At 33.7% G+C, this 26,265-nt stretch overlaps 1 protein-coding gene across 5 annotated transcripts in view; it reads right to left on the reverse strand.

Moving 5' to 3' along the window:
* Positions 1-999: 999 nt before the first annotated feature.
* ANTXR2 (ANTXR cell adhesion molecule 2) overlaps positions 1,000-26,265 on the reverse strand; it is a 162,671-nt gene continuing 137,405 nt past the window's right edge. For 3 of the 5 annotated variants that reach the window (XM_059066445.2, XM_067035906.1, XM_067035903.1), the window contains one exon: positions 1,000-2,911. In XM_059066445.2, the coding sequence (XP_058922428.1) occupies positions 2,873-2,911 (39 nt within the window). In that variant the 3' untranslated portion in view covers positions 1,000-2,872. Of the gene's footprint in view, positions 2,912-6,131; positions 6,214-20,853; positions 20,974-26,265 lie in introns of those variants that run through there. The other 2 variants (XM_067035905.1, XM_067035904.1) reach the window with 2 other exon arrangements.

Here is a 26,265-nt window from a genome sequence, read left to right on the forward strand (position 1 = left end):
AATCCATAAAGAACAGACATTGTTATGAAATATATATAGATGCCTTCAAAACTTTCTTTCCAGGCAGAGTAGACACATAAGTTAGGAGTCATTTCCCACTTAATTGTTTTTGCAACCTTATGCAACACAAATGGATTATGGATAAAGACTTAACTAATTTATTCACAGAAAGTAGATCTTGACTGACATTATGTCCAAAAAATTAAACAGGAACTGTTTCTCTATATAAAATATAAAATGTTACTAAACTTACAGAAATGGCTTTATTTTAACCTTTCATTTTCCTTGTTGAAAAGTGTGGGGGTGTTCAATTTAGTCCTTTGGTGAGAATACAGTACTCTTTAAAGCAAATTCTTCGCAATTTGCTAGTTAGTATAATCAGAGAAAATCATAACCTAGATCTGGTTCATATATTTAAGTGCAATAAAATTCCATCTGTCTTTGAACTTTATGAATGATACTTTTTTAGTCTCTACATAGACCATTGCCTGTCCCTCTTCACTGAGAGTTCTTCATAGTGGTATTAGAACTGGAAATCCATTTTCATTACAATCTACAGAAAGCTATTTTGCCATTTAAGGGCAAAGGTCTACTTACACTGCTCATGTACAAAATAAAAGTATCATACAACTGCCATGATACTAGACAAATTCAAAGGAACTACCAAAGAAGCAGCCTTAGCTTCTGTAGCACCCTTGAGGCCCTTAAATTCAGGGTGTGCACTGGTTGGAAATGAAGTGCCAATTTAAGAAAATCACAGTAGGCCCTGCCCCAGATACAAATGTAGAACAATGGCCTACAAGAACTCAATGGGTACATATCTGGTTTCCAAGTCACACTTGCAAACATGGATAATTAGTACCAACACTACCATTTGTGAAGATAATGGACATTTTGGAACTGGATACAATTCTGTCCCTGAAACTAATCAAGACAATTAAATATTCAACCAAACAAGCCTTGAGTTCATGTGGGCTTAAAGAAAAATGGTAGCCGAGGCACGGGTAAAATTTTATTTATGGATATGTAGACACATGACTTTGGATCCAGCCAGCCAGTGACATAAATAAACTTGAGCAAAAGATTCAAGCTAGAGGATATATATGTATACATATATCTATGTATAAAAATGTGTGTGTGTGAGCAAGGCTTATTGGAGCAGTGCAACAAATCTGGACACCAACCATCCTTTGAAATTTCCATTAAGTGCGCAATGGGGGTAATTATACTGGGATGCTCCAAATCACTGTTTCCATCTTGTGCACTCACATGCCCGCCAAACATGAAATGTTCGCCTTCTCCCTTCCAATGTGATGGTTGTTGAACTTATTTTTAGTGTCATTTGATAAGCCTTTGTGCTCGCAGAGAGACATCCCACTGACCCAGCCACTGGTCATTGTCTATACCAGTTCACATCAAAGCAGGCGCGCTTTGTCAGGTTTCCAGTCGAATATCCATTTCGCATCTGAAGTACAGTATCGAAAGTGACTAGATCATTTGAGCTTTTTTCATCAGCTGCTGCCTTCTTCCTCCCCCACAGTGTTTCCGCTCACACTAACATAATTTGGCATCGTTGACGTGACATGATGGTGGTTTTTCTAAAAAAATTATAATACATACATTTTCGATGTTTTGTGGTGGTAGACCCTCCTGAAAATTTGATTTATAAATTGATGAGAGGAGGCCTTTTTTTTTCTCTCTACTGAATCACAACCAAGGTAGAGTGCCCCTCAAAATCCAAGTAATGCGCATACAGTAATAGGTCATTCAATGTCAAAAGGCATAAAAAAGATGAGCAAAATCTTCACAGGCTGCTGCTTGCTGTTGCCTTTAATTATATTAATTAAAGTTTGAAATTTTCATGCAAAGAGAGTTGCTGGCTTGTGACGCTGAAGAGCCCTTGGAGACTTGGAGGAAGAAAATACCCTGAGCGGAAGCTTTGTGGTTACTGCTTCCTTTAAATTAAAAGCAAATCAAACTCCTAGGTATGTTTACAGATATTACTGCTTTACGTACTACTAAGCCCTAAACATAGAAAGAGGGGTAAATCTACCAATCCCAGGGACACGTTCTCAAATCATGAGTCCATTAAGCTCCACTGAAGATCTCTGGTTAGAGGCCGTCTTCCTGTGGAATAATGCTCTAGTAATTTTCTTCTTTTCCCAAGTGCATAATGAAAGAAAGGTGCCTTCAAAAACTAAAGGGCAAAATCTTGCTTGCTACTGATACCTTGAGGCATCCTGTCTACATTTTGTCATACGTGTGCACTTTTCAGTGTTAGAATGACAAGATTTTCCAGTCAGAAGCTTCCCGGAAGGCACATCGTGGTAGGGGACTTGGAAGGATTTTGTGATCTGACACAGCTATAAGGCAATAGACTCCTTTATTTGCTTAGCCTGGTGGGAGATTTCATACTCTGCCTTTGGCTAACAATCTTGCCATGTAAACACAAAAGTGCCATGTTTCCATGTAAAATGCTCCTTTCTCCATTAAAGATTCACCAGGTCCAATTGTTTTGTGTTCCCTATTTTGATATCATCTTCATGCTTTTGTTTTTGCTTTTTCCTCTTTTACACATTCAAAAAAACTTCCTTGTATAAACCACAGCATGTACATTAAAGTTCCTTTTTATTTTTAATGTCCTGAATCATGTGTTACCATTGAGTTTCATCAATTCCCATGTAGATGGCAGAACAAGGGTTTGAAAATGTTTGATGCAAGCAAAGCAGAAGGCAGAGAAAACATTTCCTGACTGAGAGGAATAAAGCTGCTTTTCCAAAAACTTCTGAAATGCACTTTGTTTTCTTTTGGTTGGAAATCGGCATCGTGAAGATGTACCATCTTCATACCTCTTGCTCTTCCTGCTTTCCTTTTACTGAGAGGGAACTCGAGAGAAGTTTATGCACCGGCCCTAGGAAAGAAACAAATCCTTATTGAAATACAGATGTAACTATTTTAAAAAAGCATGAGAACACCTAGTTTTCCTACTATGATATAACAAACGATTACCCAAGGTAAGTTCAATGTTAGGATGAAACATGAAGTCATAAGTTTTTTTCTTTGGGTCAAAGCATGACGGTTCATTCAGATCTTTTCCACAGCAAGTTCACCTACACAATGGTACGGTAAAATTAGAGTGAAAAAAACACTACAGAAAACAGAACTGTGTTATTGCTATTTGAAGAATAGCATTACTATCCGAGCAATAAAAATATCAAAGCCACAACCCTGTATGTTTCTACAATGTATTAAAATGGAAGTGTCCCATTTATACAATCTGGTGCTTTTAAAACTGATATAAAACTGGTGCTTCTAAAATGTATGCATGAGAAGTGTATTTAAGAAGTAAGAGATTGAGGATAAGAAGTCAGGGAGAAAGGGAAGAGGTGCCATCTCTTTGTGATTCCATTTTAAAATAGGCTTTTGCAAGAGATTTATTAGCAATCTTGTCCACTGTTGTTGATCATTTCTCACAACTGCACACCATCATTATGTAGTCTCTATAAATGGTGACTTTATTTGCATTCCACATTTCCAAAGACAGTTTGCCATTCCAATTCCTTAGCAGTTCAATGAAGCTTGTGGAAACACATTGTTTCATATGTAATTATAAATAATCTAAGAATTAGTTGAAAATAGTTTCCAATTAGTAATAAAAGATCCCCTTCTTCCCTCTCCTTGGTGTGACATTGCTGATGTCTTGTACTATATAAACCATGTCTAGATTCCTTAATAAGCCAAAAGGTAGCATAGTGCTTTCTAATTTAGGGTCCAGATCATCACCCTATTGAGATTTTCCTATTTCTCATAATATCTGCTCTCTAACTTCATATTTTAGAACTTCTCTTTATTTCCCTCTAAATGTGAACATTTGTTTCAAATATCTGGTACATACAGTGTACATGGTACATTCAAAAGGAACAACAAATATTGTTGGAGAAGAAATCCTGGAATGTAAAAACAAGATTTTGGTCTATTTTCCTCTCAAAAGCGACTGTTCAACAAATTTGGAAATTTCAGAAATTAATGAAAAAACAGAAAAGCATAAAAGCAAACTAGTTTACATTTACTCTTGCCTAAAAGGCAAATATTCATCAAATTATGTCTTCTAATAATTTTGGAGGTAACATTATTACTATAATTGTCAAATTTATTACTTACTTTGTGCCTAATGTCTACAAATAATATCTGTGCAAAAGGAAGTGGGAGAAAAGCATGGAGAAGACTACCTTAAAATGAGCTAAAAATTCCTTGGCAATGCAATGGTCATAGGTCATGTACTCAGACTGTATTTTTGTATTACCTAGAACGTTCAAAGATTTTTAGAATGAATATTAAGTGAAAAGATGCTCTTCTCCAGATTAGCTACATTTGGCATCATGTGCCAAGGAAACATTTTAAAATGTTATTCTCATGATATATCCCTTTTCTAAAAATTTTTTTCAGAGAGCAGGAAAATGACATAATTAATAAATATTTGGGCAAATCAGTAAATCAGTCCTTCTAAGCCATGACAGTGTGATAGTATGACTATACATACAATGAGAAATAGATTTTAACTATGAATATTAAAACATTGATGAATATTAAAAATATTATCTTCTGGCAATTTTCCAGAATCAAACAAATATATGAGGAAATATATGAGGAATGACATTTTGACAACAAAAATATGCATTAATGACATATTTTCTTGTGTATTTATTATGGACCAAAAAAGTAAAAGTTTTTTCTCTTCTGCATAATTTTGAAAAGAAGTTACCATGAATTTCTACTTTTATTTGCATTTTATCACTAATTAACTAGATTTAAATATAAGGCTCTTTTTCGGACCATTTCTGTTCCACACACCAGATTAATCTGGTGACTCTGATTCATTTATTTTATGCAATTGGAGGGTTTAAAAAGAGAAATTCATAGTTCACCTGAATTCTCAAAATCACTTCAACACCTAAATTATTCCAGACCTAAATTATTTTCTATTTCATTTGGTGTAGTTTAATTAAAGATCTAGCAACTCAAATGAAGAAAGCCCTATTGATTTTGACCCTAAGGTCCTTACTTCAGCTCTTCCAAAGCTTGGGATTAAGTATTAATCATCAGCTGCCGCATGTCTGTTGATTCAAGTACCCAAAAAACCTGGTACATGCAATATACACCCCCGTGTTTTAGCACACACATTGACAAAAACAACCAAATATCTCCTCACCTCCAAATCATGGACTCAGTGTTTTTCATTTTTATCAAGATCTGATAATGTTTTATTTTACAGAAATTTAGAAGTTGGTAACTTAGAGGAGTTCTATTCAAAAGTTACTTCCTCTGTTAAACCTTTCCCAGCTCTCCCAGTCATGGGGCTCCTTCCCCCAAATTGCATCTCTACCACAGCCAAACTACATTACACCATAATTGTTTGCTTCAAGATCAAAAGGAAAAGTAACAGTGGTTAAATCTGAGAGCTCCAAAGCCTGAATATGTATCCCAGCTGTTATTTATTGACCGTGTGACCATGAACAACTTATGGTTTCTTCATCAATAAAATGGGGATTAAAAACTGGACCTATTTGTGACTTCCCAGGTGGCGCAGTGGTTAAGAATCTGCCTGCCAATTCAGGGGACACAGGTTGGAGCCCTGGTCCGGGAAGATCCCACATGCCGCAGAGCAACTAAGCCCGTGCGCCACAACTACTGAGCCTGCACTCTAGAGCCCGTGAGCCACAACTACTGAGCCCGTGTGCCACAACTACTGAAGCCCACATGCCTAGAGCCCATGCTCTGCAACAAGAGAAGCCACTGCAATGAGAAACCTGTGCACCACAACAGAGTAGCCCCTGCTCGCCACAACTAGAGAAAGCCCACGTGCAGCAATGAAGACCCAACACAACCAAAAACAAACAAACAAATAAATAAATAAATAAGAAATAAGAGACTAATCACAATTTTAAAAAATTGGACCTATTCTTAGGACTGTTATAAAGATTGAGTCTGTTAATATAGATCTATAAAGCACTTAGAACAGTACCTGGCACATAGTAAACTTGCAATTAAAAAGCAGATAGTTATTATCCATCTCCCCTCTATGATGTCATTGCACAGTGTCTAACATAGAGCAGACTTGTTATAAATACTCACTTAGAAACAAGTGGATGGATGGATGATGTATAAAAGAATGAATACGTGATGACTAGACCTCTACTGGGGGAGGAGCCAGACCTTAAAAATGGGAAGATAGAAAAAGTATGAATTTGAGAGAGGAAAAAAGAGATTACAAAGGAGAAAAATACAACAGTGGAAAAGGAGAGAAGACAATACAGAGAAAATAGAAAAGAGTAGTTCTAAACAGAAAAGATAGATAAAGAATAATCAAGAAAAAAAGAAACTATTGGCCAAAGGAAATTTTTATCTAGTATTCCATCAGGTACCTTACTCCCAGGGGATTATTTCATGCTAAGCTGCTACCGTCCACTTACCAGAATATTCTAAAATCAAGGCAACATACCCTGGTTGCAAGTGGCTGTGATTAGGAGTCTGTGGTCCTTTGAATACTGCTCAATACTATCTTACAAAACCCATCAATATAATGCCAATTATGTTTAAGGTCAAGAATGTTAGGCTGCCATTGATATCATGGCAAGCAGTCTAGGCCAGAACACAACAGAGCAATTTTTATTCACAGGAAATGGGATATGACAGGGTTTACAGGTCTGCCATATCCTCGTGCTTACAATGCCTATACAATAAAGGTATGTTATCAAGGTAACAAGTAAAGCAATGTAAAATAACTTGAGCATACAACTCATCATTGGCTGGTACAGAATGGGAACTATTAGTAGTAATAGTGTTTATTTTTCTGAGACTATTTCACTTTAATTACAAATAATACAAGCTCTGAACATTTTTAAACAGTTAACTGAATAGGTTAATAATAAACCATTCAATGCAACCTAAATATACAGAAATATACATAGACACATAATTTTAATACTTTATTCCCTATATAGAGGTTAATACTAGTATCAGGTAACAGGACTATATAGTCTCTAAAATAAACCACTAAACTTGTAATATGCTAAAACAAATGAACACAAGATTTCTGCTAGCAAGAGTTAAAGCAAATGTGTAACATTATGTTTGCTTTATATTTTACAAAATAATTCAAAAAATTTGAATTCAGGTGGCATAAGTGTTTAGGGAATAATAAAACATGTAATATAAAGCATAATTATTAATGTGGAGAAATAACATTAATTTTCTCTATATTTTCAAAATTTTAATTAAATATTTTAAAAATAATTTTCTTGACTTAAAATCATGCTCTAATCATGCATATAAATTATGGGTAAAATCAAAGTATACTGTTGTCGTGATGCTTTAGGTAATCCCCATCTTATTTATTTAATTAGGCAATCACTTCAACCAACTTGAATTTGGTATCATGCCATATAAGTAACTAGGTCATAAATTTCAACAATAAGAACATATAGTCAAGTAAAATTGAATTAAATGAGTATCCTTAGGACTGCATTAGTTTAAAAATGTATGTATTCCATTCTTTTGCCTTGGGAGTATAGAATTCCTTGGATGCAATGAAATAATTGTAAAATGTATCCATTTTGTATGACATAGAGATTAGGAGTAAAATTTCTTAAATATTAAAAAAATTAAAGTTAGGTAGAACAAATAGAATTTAACTACTGACTTTAGATTATAGCCAAGTACATTTAAAGTACATTAATTTAAAAATTGTGATAATTCAGATAATGACAGACCAGGTTATAATTTACCTTCTCAATATATTAAACAACCAGGCAAATTAACTATAAACAAGATTACTATTGGCATATTTACCTACTTAAATAAGTTGTAGAATATTAGAATTATTTATATATTAATAATTGACATTGTATTGTAATCTGGGTATGACATTTTATTTGCCTAATAAAAATTATGGTTTAAAAGGAATAAAACTGCCTCCCATTGAATGTAAACCATCTTATGCAACCTTATATTGAGCACATTACCTAATTAGTGAGCTTCTGTGGCAAGAAGAGAACTCTCATGCATTGCTAGGGAAAATATAAATTGGCAAAAACTATATATAAGCAACATATGTAATAATAGTCTTTAAAAGCTTATATTCCTTGACTCAGTAATTTCATGTCAGGAATTCAGCAAAGTATCTGTAAAGTAAAGTATCTAGACAAAGATTTCAAAATGTTTACCATGAGATTTTTATAATGTGAAAAATAGAATCAGTGAATTTATATTTATTTCTGTCTCACAATCAGAGAATAATTAAATTATTATTAATCTAACGGTTATGTAGCCATTAAAATAGAAATTAAAAAAAAATTTTAAAGATGTAGGGAAATAAGTGAAAAAATGCCAAGTTGTATATATATGTAATTATAATTATGCAATGTATATCGAAAGAGTAAAAGACAAGACTAAGAGACTACACCAAAGATGCTATGAGTACTGGAATTGCATATTATTTCTTACATTCTACTTTATATCTTTTCTGTATATTTATATATTTGATAGCTTAAAAATAAGTTTTCAAAGACCAAATTCAATCAGCAAAAATGCAGTCTTTTCTAAACATCTATATTTATGTTTTTAAAAGTTATACAGGAACCAACTGACTACTCTCAGGAATCACCACCATCTACCATACCAAAGTTCTTCAGCATTCATTGTTCCCGTACGTCAACTCATTTACTTGTCTCTAAGTTGTCTTTTACAGTTAATATCCTGATGAACCCACGTGTATGCAGTTCTACTCAAGAGTGCGTGAGTATGGCAGAAGCCACTGATTAATAAATTTTATAATCCACAGTCAGCATTTTCATATTTTTGGTACACAATTCTAAGAGTTTTCATAAAATGCCTGTTCAAGCATTTGTCCAGGCTGCAATCAGCAATCTTATTTTAAAAAATGTATGTGTGGGCTTCCCTGGTGGCGCAGTGGTTGAGAGTCCGCCTACCGATGCAGGGGACACGGGTTCATGCCTCGGTCTGGGAAGATTCCCACATGCTGCGGAGCGGCTAGGCCCATGAGCCATGGCCGCTGAGCCTGCGCATCTGGAGCCTGTGCTCTGCAACGGGAGAGGCCACAACAGTGAGAGGCCCACGTACCACAAAAAAAGAAAAAAAAAAAGTGTATGTGTGTGTGTGCATGCATGCACACATGTGTGTGTACATGTGCACACATGGCCTACCTCAACTCCTGTGCATACTGGAGTTAACTATATTTAAATAAAAATATAAGGTAAATCTTTAACTTTCATACAACATCAAACTTTCTAATGACATGCACAGTATCTAGGGTATATATATATATATATATTTGTATATACACACACATATATATCTGCACTCAATCAACAACATAGAATATTTATACCTCAGGCACTTATCAATAATAATTTTTTAATCCTTTCTCTCCAGATCAGTTGACAAAACTATCTTTGAAAGTGAGGTTCTAAGCGAAATGCTAGCCATCGATTTCTCTAGGTTAGTGGGGTTTTTTTTCATATTATAGTCCATGAAGTCCTGGGGGTTCTACAAGGTGCATCAGTGACCACTATGGATGGAATGGTACACAAGAATGTAGCAAGCAGGCACATGCAAGCCTCCCCTAATCCAAACCAAGAAAATGCACTCTCACCTACCCTTTAAAATTGCATTTCAGTATAATATTTTGTTTTTGTTGATCCTAAAAACGTGGTTTGATATCTATTATTCAAGCTATTCATACTTATGTGAAGCCAGATCACCAGTAAACTGTCAATATACCTGGACTTGGTTTCTTTACTTTTCTTTAGAAATACCTTCCTAAATAAGTCTATGACAACATTACAGCATTACCCCTTCAGCTTTTGGTCATATCTAGAACTCACATGAATTTTGGTTACATACAAAGAATTTTGTATTTTGGAAAATTGCTATTGAGGATGTTGATATTAAGGGATCAATTCTGAGAGTTCAGATCTAGCTAGGAAAAAGCATGTCACTTCTGGTAAGCTCATGTGCTTCCCTTTTATTATATAATGCCAATTATGTATCTCAGCCTTTCTCTTTGTGCCTTGACTTTCAAAAAGTTCAGATTTACATCATGTTCTAAAAGCATTGCCACTCTTAGTGTACATTTTCTGGTATAGCTATCTTAACTTTGGCCCATGATTATTTCTCTATTTTTATCCTTAAGTTTTATTGTATATTTTTTCTCAATATTTCTCTACAGGTAGACTAGGTATAAGTAAATGGAAACTAATATATATTTCTTAATTCTCAACTTTCTTAATCACAAATACTCCACACTCATCTAAACCTTTAAAACCCTCCAACAAATGTATTACCTCAACCTCTACCTTATACAAAAGATCATATCATGTCTAATTTCCTTCTTTGTTGTCTTTTCTTGTTCCGGTAGGACTTACTGAGGTACTGTTCAGATAGCTGATGTCAAATGATGATTAATTTGAATTTAATCTTAACTAAGTTAACACAGATAATTAATATGAATTTGAAGCTTATACATGAAAGCATGCTGAAACTATACTATTCCATAAAATTCCAAAAGTTCTTCTGCAAGAATAAATCCCCTAGGTCTAAAGACTGAGAGCTTAACTTCATTTTATTTGACTGCTAGGAAAAATAAGCATAATATGATTCTTTATAAACTATAAATGTATTTATATCCCAAGCCATCTCTTAGAGCAGAGGTCTGAGCAGAGGCTTTACTCCATTACTCACCTTCCATCAGTATAAGAAGGAACAGAATATACCAAGGATACATCACAAACCGAACTCTGGTCATAACAAAGGCTAAACTCGCAATTAGAACCTGCCAGTTTTAACTCCACTTAAGTGATTTTCAGGCAACACCAAGTATCTATTAGAGTAAGAAGTTAATTGACGTTTCATTGTTGGCAATACCTTCTCTTAGGTCTCATAATAAGTAGGAGTGGAAAGTGGGTGCCCCAAATAAAAATGTCCAGTGCTGTTACCGTTCTTCAGTTAACTAAACCAAGAGATAAAAACTAGACAACAGTAGGAACCAATATATTTGCTGTTGGTTAAGTATATAGGCCCCAACTCTGTTGCAATATTTGAAAACTGATTTTGCCAATTCATTTTCACTGTGACCAGAGTAGCATTAGCCAGAGCAAGTGCCACATTTCCCATCTCTTGAGCATTAAAATTCTGCAGGCATTAACATTTGCAAGCTCCTTTACTAGCTATCTGCACAGGATATATTTCACTGCTATAACTGTAATAGTATTATGCTCACCTCATAAATATCCATTGACAAGCTGAAGCATACAACAGCACTTTGGTTTAGACTTTTCAAACACAGATAGCTGATTTATTTATATATCCACTTTAAAAAAGAGTTTACTAAACCTTCATGCTTTGTGCACCAGTGAACAGTGATTCAAATTTAAAATTGTATACAAAGCACAGATACACAAGGAAACAAACACAAGACAATTCAAGAGGTCCAGGAAATCACAAATATCAGGAAAGAATGTTGACTCAAGAACACAATAGGCTCTTTGAGTGAAGATGTCCTGTAGCAACTGGAGGTACAGAGTGAAGAGAAGGCACCTACTATTCTCTCTCTCTCTCTCTGAATGTCAGAAATTCTTGAAAGGTTTACCTTATTTTTTTTAGTAAAAGGACAAGTTAGTAGTCCTTACATATTTAATACTAACAGTATAATAGGACTATGTGCAATTATCAGCAACATATACATATACAAACATATACATATATACATACATACATATACACACACAAGATAAAGATATATATACATATAATATACATATATAATATATAAAAGAATCTGTGTTATCCTCTGTTTTTAAAAAAAACTGAAATATTTTGAGCTGAAATATAAGTTCCATATACATTTTTCTAATGGAAGCTCCACCTTACTGTGGAGACAACACACTATATGGATATTCAGTTAATGTCATGAAGGGAAGTACTCAGTTTGCCTGATAAATTCACCTTCAAATTTTTTTTCCTCTTCATTCTCTTATGGCATCTGCAAAATGTCAGTGACTATATACATACTGTTAATATTTATTTTGCAAATAGCTATGTACCTTTATTTTTTTGAGATTCAGGCATATAGTTGGCATTTAATGAAACATCTAACTCATACTTCACAATAGTAAGTTATGAAGGCTAAAATTGCCTTCACTAAGTGCAAGGCAGAACCCTCCCCAAAGCTGGAGACATAGCAGGAAAGCTGAGAGAGACCCCTACATAGTACATGACATTTTCCTTGAGACCAAATAAGTAGTGAACTGAAGGCTAGGGAGAAAAGCAGGAGGGTAGTGAAATAATTACCTTTTCAAAGACACATGGGGCCTTCCCTAAGGGAAAGGAAGCAGCCTATTGAAGATTTGGGGAATGGCAAGAGGAATGAGAAAAATAGCCCTGAGGGACACAGGACATTCTTGAACCACATGTCAGTAGCCTGTTGAAACCTGGAAGGAAGAGAACTGAGAAAGAGCTCTCCAAGACTCATGGGGCCTTCTGAGAGTGCAAGGAACAGGGCCAGTCAAAGACTATAGGCAGGAAATCAATATGAAAACAGGTCTCTCAAAGTACAGAAAGTGTTGGTTGGTGGGCACAGGGAAGGTATGGTTCTGGTAGCTGAATAGCAAAGAGAACTCCCCTGCAACCAAGAAGCTCATAGGTGGGTTGTAAAGGAGAGAGAGACAGAGACAGAGACAGAAAAAGGAAAAGAAAGAGAGCTCTGCTAAAGGAAAATCCCTGATCTTACTCTCAACATTTTGGAAACCAGTAGTGAACTAAAAATAACTAAGATGGCAACAAACCAAGACCCAGATGAACCACAGATTAGCAACATGACAGAGGAAGGGTACACATCTTCCTAGAGGTAAATATTATCTAGATTAATCTCTATTTTTTATGACAGTGTCCAGCATAAAATCACAAATTATGGTACACACAAAGAAGCAGGAGAATATGACCCATAATCAATGCAAAATACAGTTAATATAGGCAAATCTACAATTAATAAACAAGGACTTTAAAATAACTATGATAAAAATGATAAAAGTTCTAATGAGAAAGGTGGACAGCATGCATAAAAATACAGTGAATTTCCACAGAAATATGGAAACTTTGAATAAGAACAAAATGGAAAAACTAGAGACAAAAATGCAATATCAGATATAAAGAATGTTTTTGATTCATGTAAAAATATACTGAACATAGCAGAAGAAAAACTCACTGAACTTGAAGGTAGGAGAATAGAAATTGTTCAAATTGAAAAACAAATAACTAAAGAGGATCTGAGACCAGTGGGACAATATCTAATGGTCTGTCACATGAGTAATTGGTGTCCCAGAAGAGAGAAAAAAGAATGGGGAAGAAAATTTTCTAAAAAAATAATGTTTAAGAATTTCCTAGAATTGATGAAAGGCATAAACCTACAGATCAAAGAAACATAATGACCTTCAAGCAGGATAAATACATAGAAAACCTTATTAGGGAGCATATAATAAAACTTGTGAAAGCCAAAGAAAATCCTAAGAGTATACCTCTCTCTCCCTCACCATCCCCCAGCTGAAGATATTCTGTACAGAGAAAACAACTGTAAGCATGACAGACAACTTTTTATCAGAAACAATGGAAAATACAAGACAGTGGAACTCTCTCAAATGCTAAATGGGGAGGAAAAAAGTCAACCTAAACTTACATATCCAGAGAAAATAACACTCAAGAAGATAAGCAAAATAAAGACATTTTAAGACAAGCAAAACCTGACATAATTTATCTGCAACAGGCTTCAACAACCATGAATGCTAAATGAAGTTCTTGAAACTGAAGGAAAAGACACTAGATGGAAGCCTAGATGTGCAGGAAAAAATACAGAGAAACAGAAGTAAATATGTGCATAAACATGAAATATAAATATATAAAAGAAAATTTCTTTATGATACTATTGATTACAAAAATAATAATATCAAAATTAGGAAAAATATATTATTGAATTTATATCTTATGTAGACTACAACATATGATAATAAGAGTACACAGAAATAGAGGGGTAAATGGAAGTTAGGCCATGGTAATATTTATATATTATTTTAAACTAGTATATTACTGTAGACTGTGAAAAGTTAAAGAAGCATATTGTTATCTCTAGAGCAACTACTGAAAAACAGCACAGAGGTATAGCTTAAAAAGATAATAGAGGGGATGGAATAGATTATAAAAAATTACTATATTAATCCAAAAGAGAGCAGAAAAGGAGAAACAGAAGAACAAAGAATAGGTAGACAGATAGAAATAAAATACAGTAGACAAAAGAACTGGAAATAAATTGAAACAAATGAATTGGATACATAACCACATTGACAAAAGAACTACTTCAAGTGACTTAACACAGTATTGTGTTTGTATACCAACTACAGAATATATTTTAAGGATAAAATAGACCAGCAAAAAATGTTTTATTTAATTCATTAGTCTTAATTTTACTAATGCTATTTTATTATTCATTTGTAGCTATATATATTATAGGATATGGCAAATAAGTATTTTAATATTGGTAAGACCAAGATTTTTCATGTAAGAGAAAATGGGTGCAAGTATAAATTCAAAAACATTCAGCATTAAGATCCTTTAATGCTAAATCAGAATTAAAAGTATACCATAAACTCATGATTTTTTCAAAACTATTGAATTTCCTAGTTCTACATGCTGAAAATGCTTAGAAGCAATGAAAACCAAATAACAATTAGTACCCCTAGTATCCAAATGTGTTCTCTAAATACCATTATCTACTAAAAATATCTAATGCTCCTTGGAGTTGAACCGTTTATACTACTTTTGAAACAGAAAACGTAAAAGATGAGTCTGGGACATATTATGCCAAAACTAAAGAAATTTACCAAAGACTAATGTGTACCATGTCAAAAATATATAATAATCAATATGATGAATCAGGCTTTTACAATATGGTTTCTCTGATCAAACTTGGCATCACAAATAGTAGAACAATTGGTGTGATGTGTTACCCAGTGCACAGCACCACTTATGAAAAATCCATTCCAAAAGAAAAAGGTGATTCTGAATCATAGCAAGGGGGTAGAGAATGTCAGTATATATGATCATGTGTGTGGCAGACCAGTGCTGGAGGTGTTGTAATTTTATAAAAATGTCCATGTGGCATAGAGCAGAGATTATAAGGAGGTCAATGAAACTATGACTATCTGGGGAAGAATAATTCTGGTAGAGAAATCAACAAGTGCAAAGGCGCTGGGGTGAAAGCGTCTTTGGCATATCTGTAGACAAGTAATCCAGATAGTGTGGCAGGAGCAGACTGAGCAATGAAGAAAGTGGAAGATGAAGTCAGACAGGAAGCAGAGAGCCTATGATGCAAAGCCTTGTAGCAGTAGCTGTTATAAATTCTTTTTTAAAAGCCAAGTTACTAAAAGTAAACATCTGGATCCCTTCTCATCTCTTTTATAGCAGACTGAGATAAGATGTTAAGTGATTTACTCTTCAACATTCTTAAGGCCAACACACACACACAAACTTTCTCTCAGTCTCTCTCTCCCACACACACTCAACAGACAATCAGAATAAAAACCCAAACTCCAAACATTATGTCAAATAATGGCTAACTGAAATAATAATTAATCCATATTAATTATTTAATTATTAATTAATCCATATTTGAATTATGTATTTAGATAAATGTGAGACAAATCCAAATGAAAGGTTTATTACATCACTACTATTCAATCAGGTGGGACATACAGAGAATAAATTAATTGACTCAGTGTGGAAGAATGATGCATGAAAATATTAATTTTCACTTGAGTATTTCTAGACTTAAAATTTTAACCTCAGTTGTTAACATCAGAGAGCAAAACTTTTACATGCAATTCATTTGTCTTTTTCCTAGGAAATTAGGCACTGAGGTATTTATTTGTCTTATCAAATTGCTTTAGGCACATTTAAAGAGAAACCTTGAATGCTTATACATCACTATCACTGAAAAACATTTATTGAGATATTTTGCTAATGTATATGATCCTAGGAATGCAATGATTTCTCTCTAGCTAAGTTTAGTTTCTAAGAATTAAATCCTCACTTTTGGGACTCTAAAATAGTGTTTGTTGTCCCGGTAAAAAAAATATTAATACCTAAAAACATGTTGATGAATTCAGCCTGCACATGATTTCATTAGCTATCTCTACTTAAAAGTATTCACAGCTCTTTGAGTCATTTGTCAGAGAGCTAAATTCCCAGCTAATTTGAGACTAAGACCAATCATTTAACAGCCTCTTCCAAAGAAAAACAAATATTAAAAACTTCACTTTAAGTTTTAAAATTAATACTTGATGGATAATACCAATTAAAAATACCTTAAAGAAATGTATAGTTTTTAAAGCTTCATTTTGAAGGGTAATTATAGATAACTTTCTAGATTATAAATGAAAAAAATTTATTAAAAATCTACCTAGGATAGACCTGGAATCTGTCATACAGAGTGAAGTAAGTCAGAAGGACAAAAACAAATACCGTATGCTAACACATATATATGGAATCTAAAAAAAAAAAAAAATGTCATGAAGAGATTAGTGGTAGGATGGGAATAAAACACAGACCTACTAGAGCATGGACTTGAGGATATGGGGAGGGGGAAGGGTAAGCTGTGACGATGTGAGAGAGTGGCAGGGACATATACACACTACCAAATGTAAATTAGATAGCTAGTGGGAAGCTACAGCATAGCACAGGGAGTTCACCTCTGTACTTAGTGACCACCTAGAGGGGTGGGATAGGGAGGGTGGGAGGGAGGGTGACAAAAGAGGGAAGAGTTATGGGAACATATGTATATGTATAACTGATTCACTTTGTTGTAAAAGAGAAACTAACACACTATTGTAAAACAGTTATACTCAAATAAAGATGTTAAAAAAAAAAAAAAAAGATCAATCTCCTGGATTCCACTTATATAAAAAAAAAAAAAAAATCTACCTAATGCTTTATCTGGAAAATTAGTTACTGTGATGCTGTTTTCTTTCAGCATAGCCAGTATTTAGTGAACTCATTCCAGGTATTCAGTCCTAATGGAAGACGTACATATGTATTCAACTTTTGCACAACAAATTTATGCTTTAGGTATTTTTATTACATGTGGTAAAACCAATTTTACACAATTGCTGAACTCATTTTTATATTTAATAATGACATACAAATCCCCAAAGTCAGGATTTCATTTTGAGTATTTATTACAGACTAATATTTAGATGTATGATATCAGATGATATATGCTTTTCTACAACACATAAGTAATGTGGATTAAAATTCTTCACATTACACTTCTACATTCTAAACTGCTAGAGCAGCAGGCAAATGATTACATTTACTGCTAAATTTATACAAGGAGAACAAAACTTCAAGCAGCACCTTAAATCGTTTATACTAAAATTAGGCCAATAACAGCATGAAGACTATCCCTGCTTTTATGTGCACATGCAAATCTGAACGTGCCTTTCATATATAGCCACAGGGATTTATATTTCAAAGATTGATGCCACTGTGACCCGGATGTCACTTCACTTATCAATGAGTACACAATGGCACTTAATGGGAATCCCTTGCTTTTCACACTATGAAAAGAAACTAAACATGAATTTTGTCCCTTGATCAATACAGACATTCCTAGTCTAAATAACATCTCAACTAACAATACTGACTCTTAAAATAATTGAGGTAATATTAAACCATCTCTAGAGAAATAATCTTCCTCAAATGGAAAGAATAAACTTTCAAGGTTTAAACATTTATACACAGATAAGCATATAGATACATTCAAATAAGTAGACAAACATGATTGTGATAGTGTTTCAGAATACTAATTACTTATTCATGTGTAATAAGTTACCTCTATATACAAATGACAGTTTGCTTCTTTGGCCATAGAACTCAAAAATGCTGAAGGCATGTACATTTAAGAGTCAAACAATTAAAAATGATTGGATTTGATTATTTAATTTCCATTTGATTGTCTACATGTAATTATTCAACGTAAATCCCAGATCTAGAAACTGGAGTTTAGGTCTATCTACAAGTCAGGTATTGGGCCTTGTGTTAGGGCAAATAGATGATTTACGGATGGATGGATATGTAGATAGGTAGATAGATATTGATAGACAAATAGATAAATAGATAGGAAGATATATAGATAGACAAATATGAATATAGAAATAAATTTTCAGTTAGCTCAGAAAAACAAATACTGATATTCAAAGACAAAATGATTTTCTAAATTAAAAATAATATAATTAGCCTAATATCCTACTACAAAATATAATTAGATTCAGATGATAGCAAAATTTGTTCAGCAATATAACAAATCTTTTAAATTTTTTTAACAAAAAAATCTGAAGTATTTGTTTAAACTCTTCTTTCCCAGACTATTAGTTCCATGATCGTTTTTTTCATTACCATTTTGTAAATGCTTAGGACAGTGTTCGCCTTACAGTTTGTGTTTAAACATATTTGCTGAATTAATGATTACTACTGGGTTTGAAATACTAAATTTGATCTATGCAGCTAACATCTCTCTAAAACATATAATTGATATTGATAATAGATATTCATATGAATATTGAGATAGTTCAATCTAACTACACGATGATTAGTAAGCTATAAAATAAAAGACAGTGGGGTTTACTTGCCTACACATATAAACACAAAACTATAAAACTACACTTCAGTTTTTGCTAACTGACTTGTAATTAAGCAATAGTGGCAATCATTCCAGGGCAAAAGTCTTCCTGGCTTATTTTGTGACATGGATATTCAAGCAGTTCTAGAGGTCTCCTTTCCTGTATGTCAGCCCAATGCTAGGCATAATAGGGAAATGGCTGAACTGGAGGATAGAAGTGTTCTAAGCTGGAAAACAAGTAGGCATCAGGGAGGAACTGAACGTGATATCAATTTTAAATAGAGAGCAGATGGTAGGAAGTGAGGTCTGCTTCAGGCTTGAAACCTCCAACAGGCAGAGAAGATAAAAGTATGTATTCTGAGTCCATTATTATTCTTAGATCTAAATACAACACGTTTGACAAGCAAGAAGTGGTCATTACGAGTGACCTAACCACATGTAAACATGTCATGAAGTACTGAAATATTAAATCAGTGCCCAATTAATTAATTGATTTTGTGGGTGTTTATTTTCCTTTATGACTCTGTTATTCCCTGTCAAAGAAATCAGTATTTGAAGAAACGTGGTGTTTCTTCACACAAGTGGCATACCACTTACTATCTCTACGTGTGTCAATAAAAATTCCAGAGACCAAGTTATGTATCAGGAAGAATTATTCTATATTTTCTGATTACTAACATTATTAGATTTGAAAACAATACAGCACAATTCATGCAGACTTCCCAAAACACATATTTTTAAAACCCTCTTAAAATTGATGACACTTGCTGACAAATGTGAAAGTTTAATATTTAGTGGATACTGAACTCTTTATCAACAAGTAGAGATTTGGCTTGAAAAGAATGAAAACATTCTTTAAGAGAATAAAATATGGGCTTCCCTGGTGGCGCAGTGGTTGCGAGTCCGCCTGCCGATGCAGGGAACACAGGTTCGTGACCCGGTCTGGGAAGATCCCACATGCCGCGGAGCGGCTGGGCCCGTGAGCCATGGCCGCTGAGCCTGTGCGTCTGGAGCCTGTGCTCCGCAACGGGAGAGGCCACAACAGTGAGAGGCCCACGTACCGCAAAAAAAAAAAAAAGAAAAAGAATAAAATATGACTTGATAAATCAATTTCAGTTACTACTTATTTAAAATTAATGAGAAAGTCTTTAATCTACAATGCACTATTGGAGTTGTTTTTCCTTTGGTAAGAGATTATTAGAAAAGTATTCATTCTATGGCAGGACTGGTAAACAGAACATTCTTCAGAGTCAGGAACATGAAAGGAAAAGGAAAGAAACTGCCTTTTGCCACTGCAAAAAAATCTAGTGTTCATAAAGCTTGCTTTCTTTAAGTTCAGTATCTGTCACACTTTTAAAATATGACAATGAAAATTCAATTCCAAAACCTTACCACTGGAAAATGTCTCTTTAACTGAAACAAAAGAGAGGCAGTAGTAGTCATGCATCCATACAACACCACAATGAAAGCTGTGCTGAGCTGTCATACTCTAACCTACCATCCCACTGTCACAGTGGCTATGTGAGATGACAATGTAATGTGTGGTTTGAATGGCATCCCTGAGAAAAATCCAACTGCAGAAGCACATTTTTAGATTTAAATGAGGAAGATGGGTCATTCTAAATATATATCATTGTATTTTTTCTTCAAAGTCAACACCTATCTTTAGAACTTAGAGAAGACTGAATGAATGAAATATGCTTGTATTGGCAAACCCCAAACCTGGACAATCATATCAGCATTTTTATTCAGTCTCTACTGACAACATCAATGCACCTTGCAAAAAGAAAACCAGATGTTCCTCCTGTATGGTGCTATTAAAAGTCTGTTTTACAGACTTAAATTATATTCACTGTTTCTCTTTTTTTCTAAATGATGATGGCATTGAAGCCTTTGATAATGAAGAAAACATATTTTTATGTGGGTTTTTGGTACTTCTAGCTTTAAATATACAACTTAACATATGTTTAAGACAGAGCATATGGAAATAAGAAAAAAGCAAAGCTGAAATCCAGGCACAAATTTTACTTTATAGTAATTTCAAATCATATCAGTTATTGAGACTTAGAATCAACAAAAATATAATCTCTTTGCTATAATCATACTAACCTTCAAGACTTAGAATTTCCACAGTTGATATCTCATTGTTCAGGTTCTACAAAATTCATCCCAGATTTTAAAACGATTAGATCAAGAGAGTCCTTCCCTTTGTGTGACTTGGGGTCATTTTCTTACTGAGCAATATTAAAAATAACATCTTTACAAATCAGCCACTGAAGAAATTAATTAGCAGCAACCAGTGAGTACTACCAGTGTTAACAACTTCCATCTATCCACTTAGCTGCATTATTACAGAGGTGATGTCCATGAACAAGTCAGTACTGAGCAAAGAAAAATTTAGCATCCTTCAGCTTTTATCTAGACAAGAAGAAATTTTAAAGCATTTTTCTTTGGTTACTTTTCACTTTTATGAGAAAAAGACAAATTTTACCTAACAAAATGATCTTACAATTTACCACCAATCAGTATGTTCTTAAACAATCACTTCAATGTCCTATGTTCTTTACCTTGGGAGAACTGTAGACTTAAAATTGATTCAAAATTATGGTTTTGGAAAACTTTCAAGATGCACAAAGGTCTGCTGAAATAACAATGATTGATATGTGTTGAATAACTCAACCAATATTTTTAAATGAGAATTTGAATATAATTTATTTAAGAATTAATAATCTATTTATCATTCATATTTTCTTGTGCATGTTTTTGAGGGGATTTAGTTAACCAGAATGTTTGTTACCAAAACATAGCAATCTCAATCATGTCTATTAAAAAAAAGTTCATTAAACCATGTCATCAATGAGCTAGGAGTGTGTCTAACTTGATGTCCGAAGGTTGTAATTACAACCTTACCACTTTACAAAACACATGTCAACTTCCATCTAGAAGTTTTAGCTTATGTGGCTGCAAAGATGAGTGAGACTGTTGCCATACTGAAGCAAAAAGAGATTTGATTTTAAGCTTAGAAAGGAAAATGAGAATTTTTAAAGATCTGTAAAGACTTGCATGTGAAAGTAACTATTTTATTTTTAAAATATATCAATTTCAGCAAATGTGGAGACAGCTAAACATAACATGTCTGTAGATATTTTTAAATGAACTAAGAAGTCCAACTGTGTTTCTTATATGGAAAAGCTGCTATGAGGTTACCATAACTTATAAGTCTTTTGCCTTTGTATTCTTATGCTAAGCAAAATGCCTGAGTTGGAAGTACATACCACCTGTTTACAAACAGGAAAAAATAAGTGGAAAAGTAGAAGCTAAAAAACAAAACTGTCATTATCACACTTCACACCTCTTAGGATAGCTATTATCAAACAAACAGAAAACAGCAAGTGTTGGCAAGGAGGTAGAGAAATTGGAATCCTCATGCATTGCTGAGGGATATGTAAAATGGTGCACTGTGGAAGATAGTATGGCAGTTCCTTTAAAAATTAAAAATAGAATTATCATATGGATCTACTGCATATGTACCCCAAAGAATTGATGGTAGAGACTCAAAGAGATATTTGTACACCCATGTTGACAGCAGCACTATTCACAATAGCCAAAAGGTAGAAACAACCCAAATGTCCATCCACAGATGAATGAATAAGCAAATATGGTATATACATACAGTGGAATATTATTCAGGCTGAAAAAGAATGACGTTTTTTTTAAGAATGACATTTTGATACAAGCTAAATATGCATGAACCTTAAAACCACTTTGCTCAGTGAAATAAGACTGACAAAAAATGACAAGTATTGTATGATTCCACTTTTATGTGGTACCTAAAATAGTCAAATTCATAGAGACAGAAAAAGAAGTAATGGTTACCAGAGGCTAGGGGGAAGGGAGAATGGGGAATTATTGTTTAATGGGTACACAGTTTCAGTTTGGAGTGTTGAAAAAGTTCTGGAGATGAACAGTGGTGATGGCTACACAACAATGTCAATGTACTTCATGGTACTGAATTTTACACCTAAAAATGGTTAAAACTGTAAAACTTATGTTATATATATTTTACCACAATAAAGAATTATTTACAGGATTTAAAAATCAACTGAATTATTACCATAATTTATAGATTATAGTGATAGATGAATTCAAGATACAAAAAGTTCTCATAGACCAGTAATAATTGTTAGGAATATTATGGAAGATATGTTTAAATAAAAATATTTATTAGTTTACTTTAAAAGATATAACAGACTTTTATTATACATTACTAATGTATGGTTATCTATGTATATATTTATAATAATTATTTTATCTGTCATCATAGTCAATTCATTTTAATGATGGCATGAAAAAAAATAATTATTGCTTAGTATTTTTGCAAGTCATATAGCCAAGAAAATATGTGACATTTCAAAAGTTAACTCAAAATTGAATTTTATATATATTACTATCTGAATCCCAGTAGAGTGCTAACAAAGTCTTGACTGTATGCAATAGTTGGGAATAAGTAATTCAGAGTGGAACAATTATCCCGATAATTGAGACTGGGATACAAAGTTGCTGCTGGTTTTCCCCCAGCCTCTGTTCTGTTCCCTCAGCCATTGAAGTTGGCCCTTCTCCCCTATTTGCCTACCATCTGGTGGACATAGGTGACAACCATTGGGCTCACAGACTCGGCCATCAAAGACAAAAATGTAAAGATTCTAACTGTTAATGAAAGAATAAAAGTTTTCGTTAGTTGTCCTTCACGTTGCTGCCACCACTAGTTTCTCCAAATGAGACAGGACCCAGTGCCTAGGACCGGAGCAACTACTATGGCATTTCTTTCTTCTAGTGCTAACTTTGCAATACCACTGTGATTCTGAAGACCTTTCCAAACTGATACATGGTTAAATATCCATAAAATAGTAAAGCAGAGAAACAAGTTACAATCACTTTTAAAAATATAATTTGAACCATAACCAACTATATTCCACTTGAATATAACCAATAGTTTTCTGACAACAACAGTAAAGAGAATTATGACTAACCATTATACAATTTAGTCCTTATTTACCAACTGCTTTTCTATGGACTTTATAAGCACTGGGGTTATTTAATCATCACTCCTATGCGGCAGGTATTAATATCCTGAATTTATAGATGAGGAAACTGATGCTTGGAGATGGCAAATCCTTTACTTAAAAGTTCATTGCAAATAAACAGCAGCTCCAGACCCAGGAGAGTCAAACTCTAACACCCATAATCATCACCACTAAAGCACTAATAAAATTCTGTATTTTGTATACGTGTATAGATCTTTTAAAATTACATTAGAGATGATGAAATATTACTGGATGGGAATATAGGGAAAATGCCTACATTTATGAAACTTAAATCCAGTGAGAATTCAGAAATTAAATACCTTATAAATTAAATCTGAAGAATGTTATGAAAAGAATTATAAAATTTTCAAAAGGAACTTATATGAGAGAGACCTCACATATTTATGACCATAGAAAATGAACTCAGATCTTTAGCACCTGCACAATACAAACTAGTATGTAAGGATAGGTGTGGATCAACTACATTAAATCCTAAAACTTTATCTATTTTCCATTTAGGATGGAATTCTTTTCAATAACATACTCACATTTCTATCTTCCTACACTGAGTTGTCTGCCCGTGTTCTCATATCCAAGACAAAGCTTCGTAATGATGAATATCGATGATTATACCAGAATGTAGTCCAGCAATGTCCTTAGGGCATTCTGGGGAATGTGAAGCTGCTTCTTCTTACATTAAACAACTCCGATTTCAGTGTTCGTCTGAGTGCATCAGTTTTCTCATTCTCTTCCTTGCAACTCCTTCCTGTCATTACTGTGATATATCCACCTTTCGCAGCCCCTGGCCCCAATTCTACTGTACTGCTTCTAATTTGCCACAGGTATGGAAACCAGATAACCAAGTCCACTGAAAGTAGGTATAAGGTAAAAACAGATAATAGTGTAAATGAGCTGGGACTCTTCCACATCTATTTTTACTGATCAGACAATTATTTATCTATTTATTTCCATTTACAGCTCTAAAGTGTGTTTTAGGCATGAAAGTTGCTGATCAATTTTGCAATACCATACAGTTTAAAATGATATAATCTCAGAAAAATTCTACAGAATAAATTCAGTACACTGATTATATGTTCCATACTTTTCCTACATATCACTGTAATATTCTTAAGTCTCGATTTCAACACATTTACCAAAATAGAGTTCAATTCAAGCAGTCTACCAAATCTAATCAACAAAACCAAACTTACATTATGTATATTCTCTGTCATAGAAGACGTGCTCATATATTCAAATTGTACATAATTTTTCCCAACTTGAAAATTTTGCAAATGTGCTTTGTTGTATTTCCTTATTTAAATACTTGGTTTTAACCTCGTTTGCATATCACAGGCTGAAAGTAAATAGCTATTTCATATATATATATATATTTTTTTTTTTTTTAAGAGAAAGCAAATGAGTAGGCTTAACTTTATAAGGGTTGAAGTCAGGGACACCAGCTGCAAATATTTTATCCTTTCCTAAATTGCACTTGTGCCAACAGTGAGTAGAATAAATGCTCTAGGATCTCTCTCATTCTCCCTCTCTCTCTTCCACTTTTACTCCCTCTCTCTCTCTCTCTCTCTCTCTTCACTTTCAGATAAATGCCAGTCATTTGGCCAGGGCTCACTCACAGAAGGTACAGCAGGCACAGATGGTACTAATGCATAAATGTAATCTAGCAAAAGAATGCCAACGCCAACCCAGAAAAGGTTCCAAATAACTGCAGTGCACTTACAGGAAGTCTGTGATTGGCAAGGTTAAAACTGCAACTGTAAGAGCTCACTATTTGTTCCCAGATCAACATTAGATATTCTTGAGCAAACGAGCATATTTAATTTGTTTTATTTGCCACAAATGTATTAATTTAGATGGTATTTAGATAAGTGATATATCCTTAGAAATAACACTAAATGAGGATAATCTAATTCCTGCAACTGAAAGCACTCACAAATTCATATGCATCTAAGTATCTGTAGCCTCTTTCCAGCCATCCTCTAGTTTCTTACATCATTTTGTCTTCTTTATAGCTCTTGCTACCTGAAATTATCATGTGCCTATCAATATATGAAAATATGCCTCCCCTATTTATTCTCATTCATACCACTCTTCAAAGAACTTCACATTTCATAGCTATTTTAAATATTTGTTTTCTGTCTCCTGAGCTAAACTCCACCAGAAGACTTGATCTATCTCGTTCACTTGTCTCAGTGTAAAGTAATAAACTGTTGACTGAATGAATATTAAAGAAGAAAGGAGTGAATAAAGGCACTCATGTGTAACGTGTGCTTACACATTAAATAACAGTATTCTGATATCCATTCAAACTTTTTGTAAACTGCTGATATAATGTTACTTTGACCATAGTTTATCTCTCTTCTTTTTTTTTTAAGACCAAGTCATATCACCATACTGTAAATTTAAAATGCTCACAAAATATCC

This window comes from Kogia breviceps, chromosome 6 (genome assembly GCF_026419965.1).
Source record: "Kogia breviceps isolate mKogBre1 chromosome 6, mKogBre1 haplotype 1, whole genome shotgun sequence".
Classification (NCBI taxonomy): Eukaryota; Metazoa; Chordata; class Mammalia; order Artiodactyla; family Physeteridae; genus Kogia; species Kogia breviceps.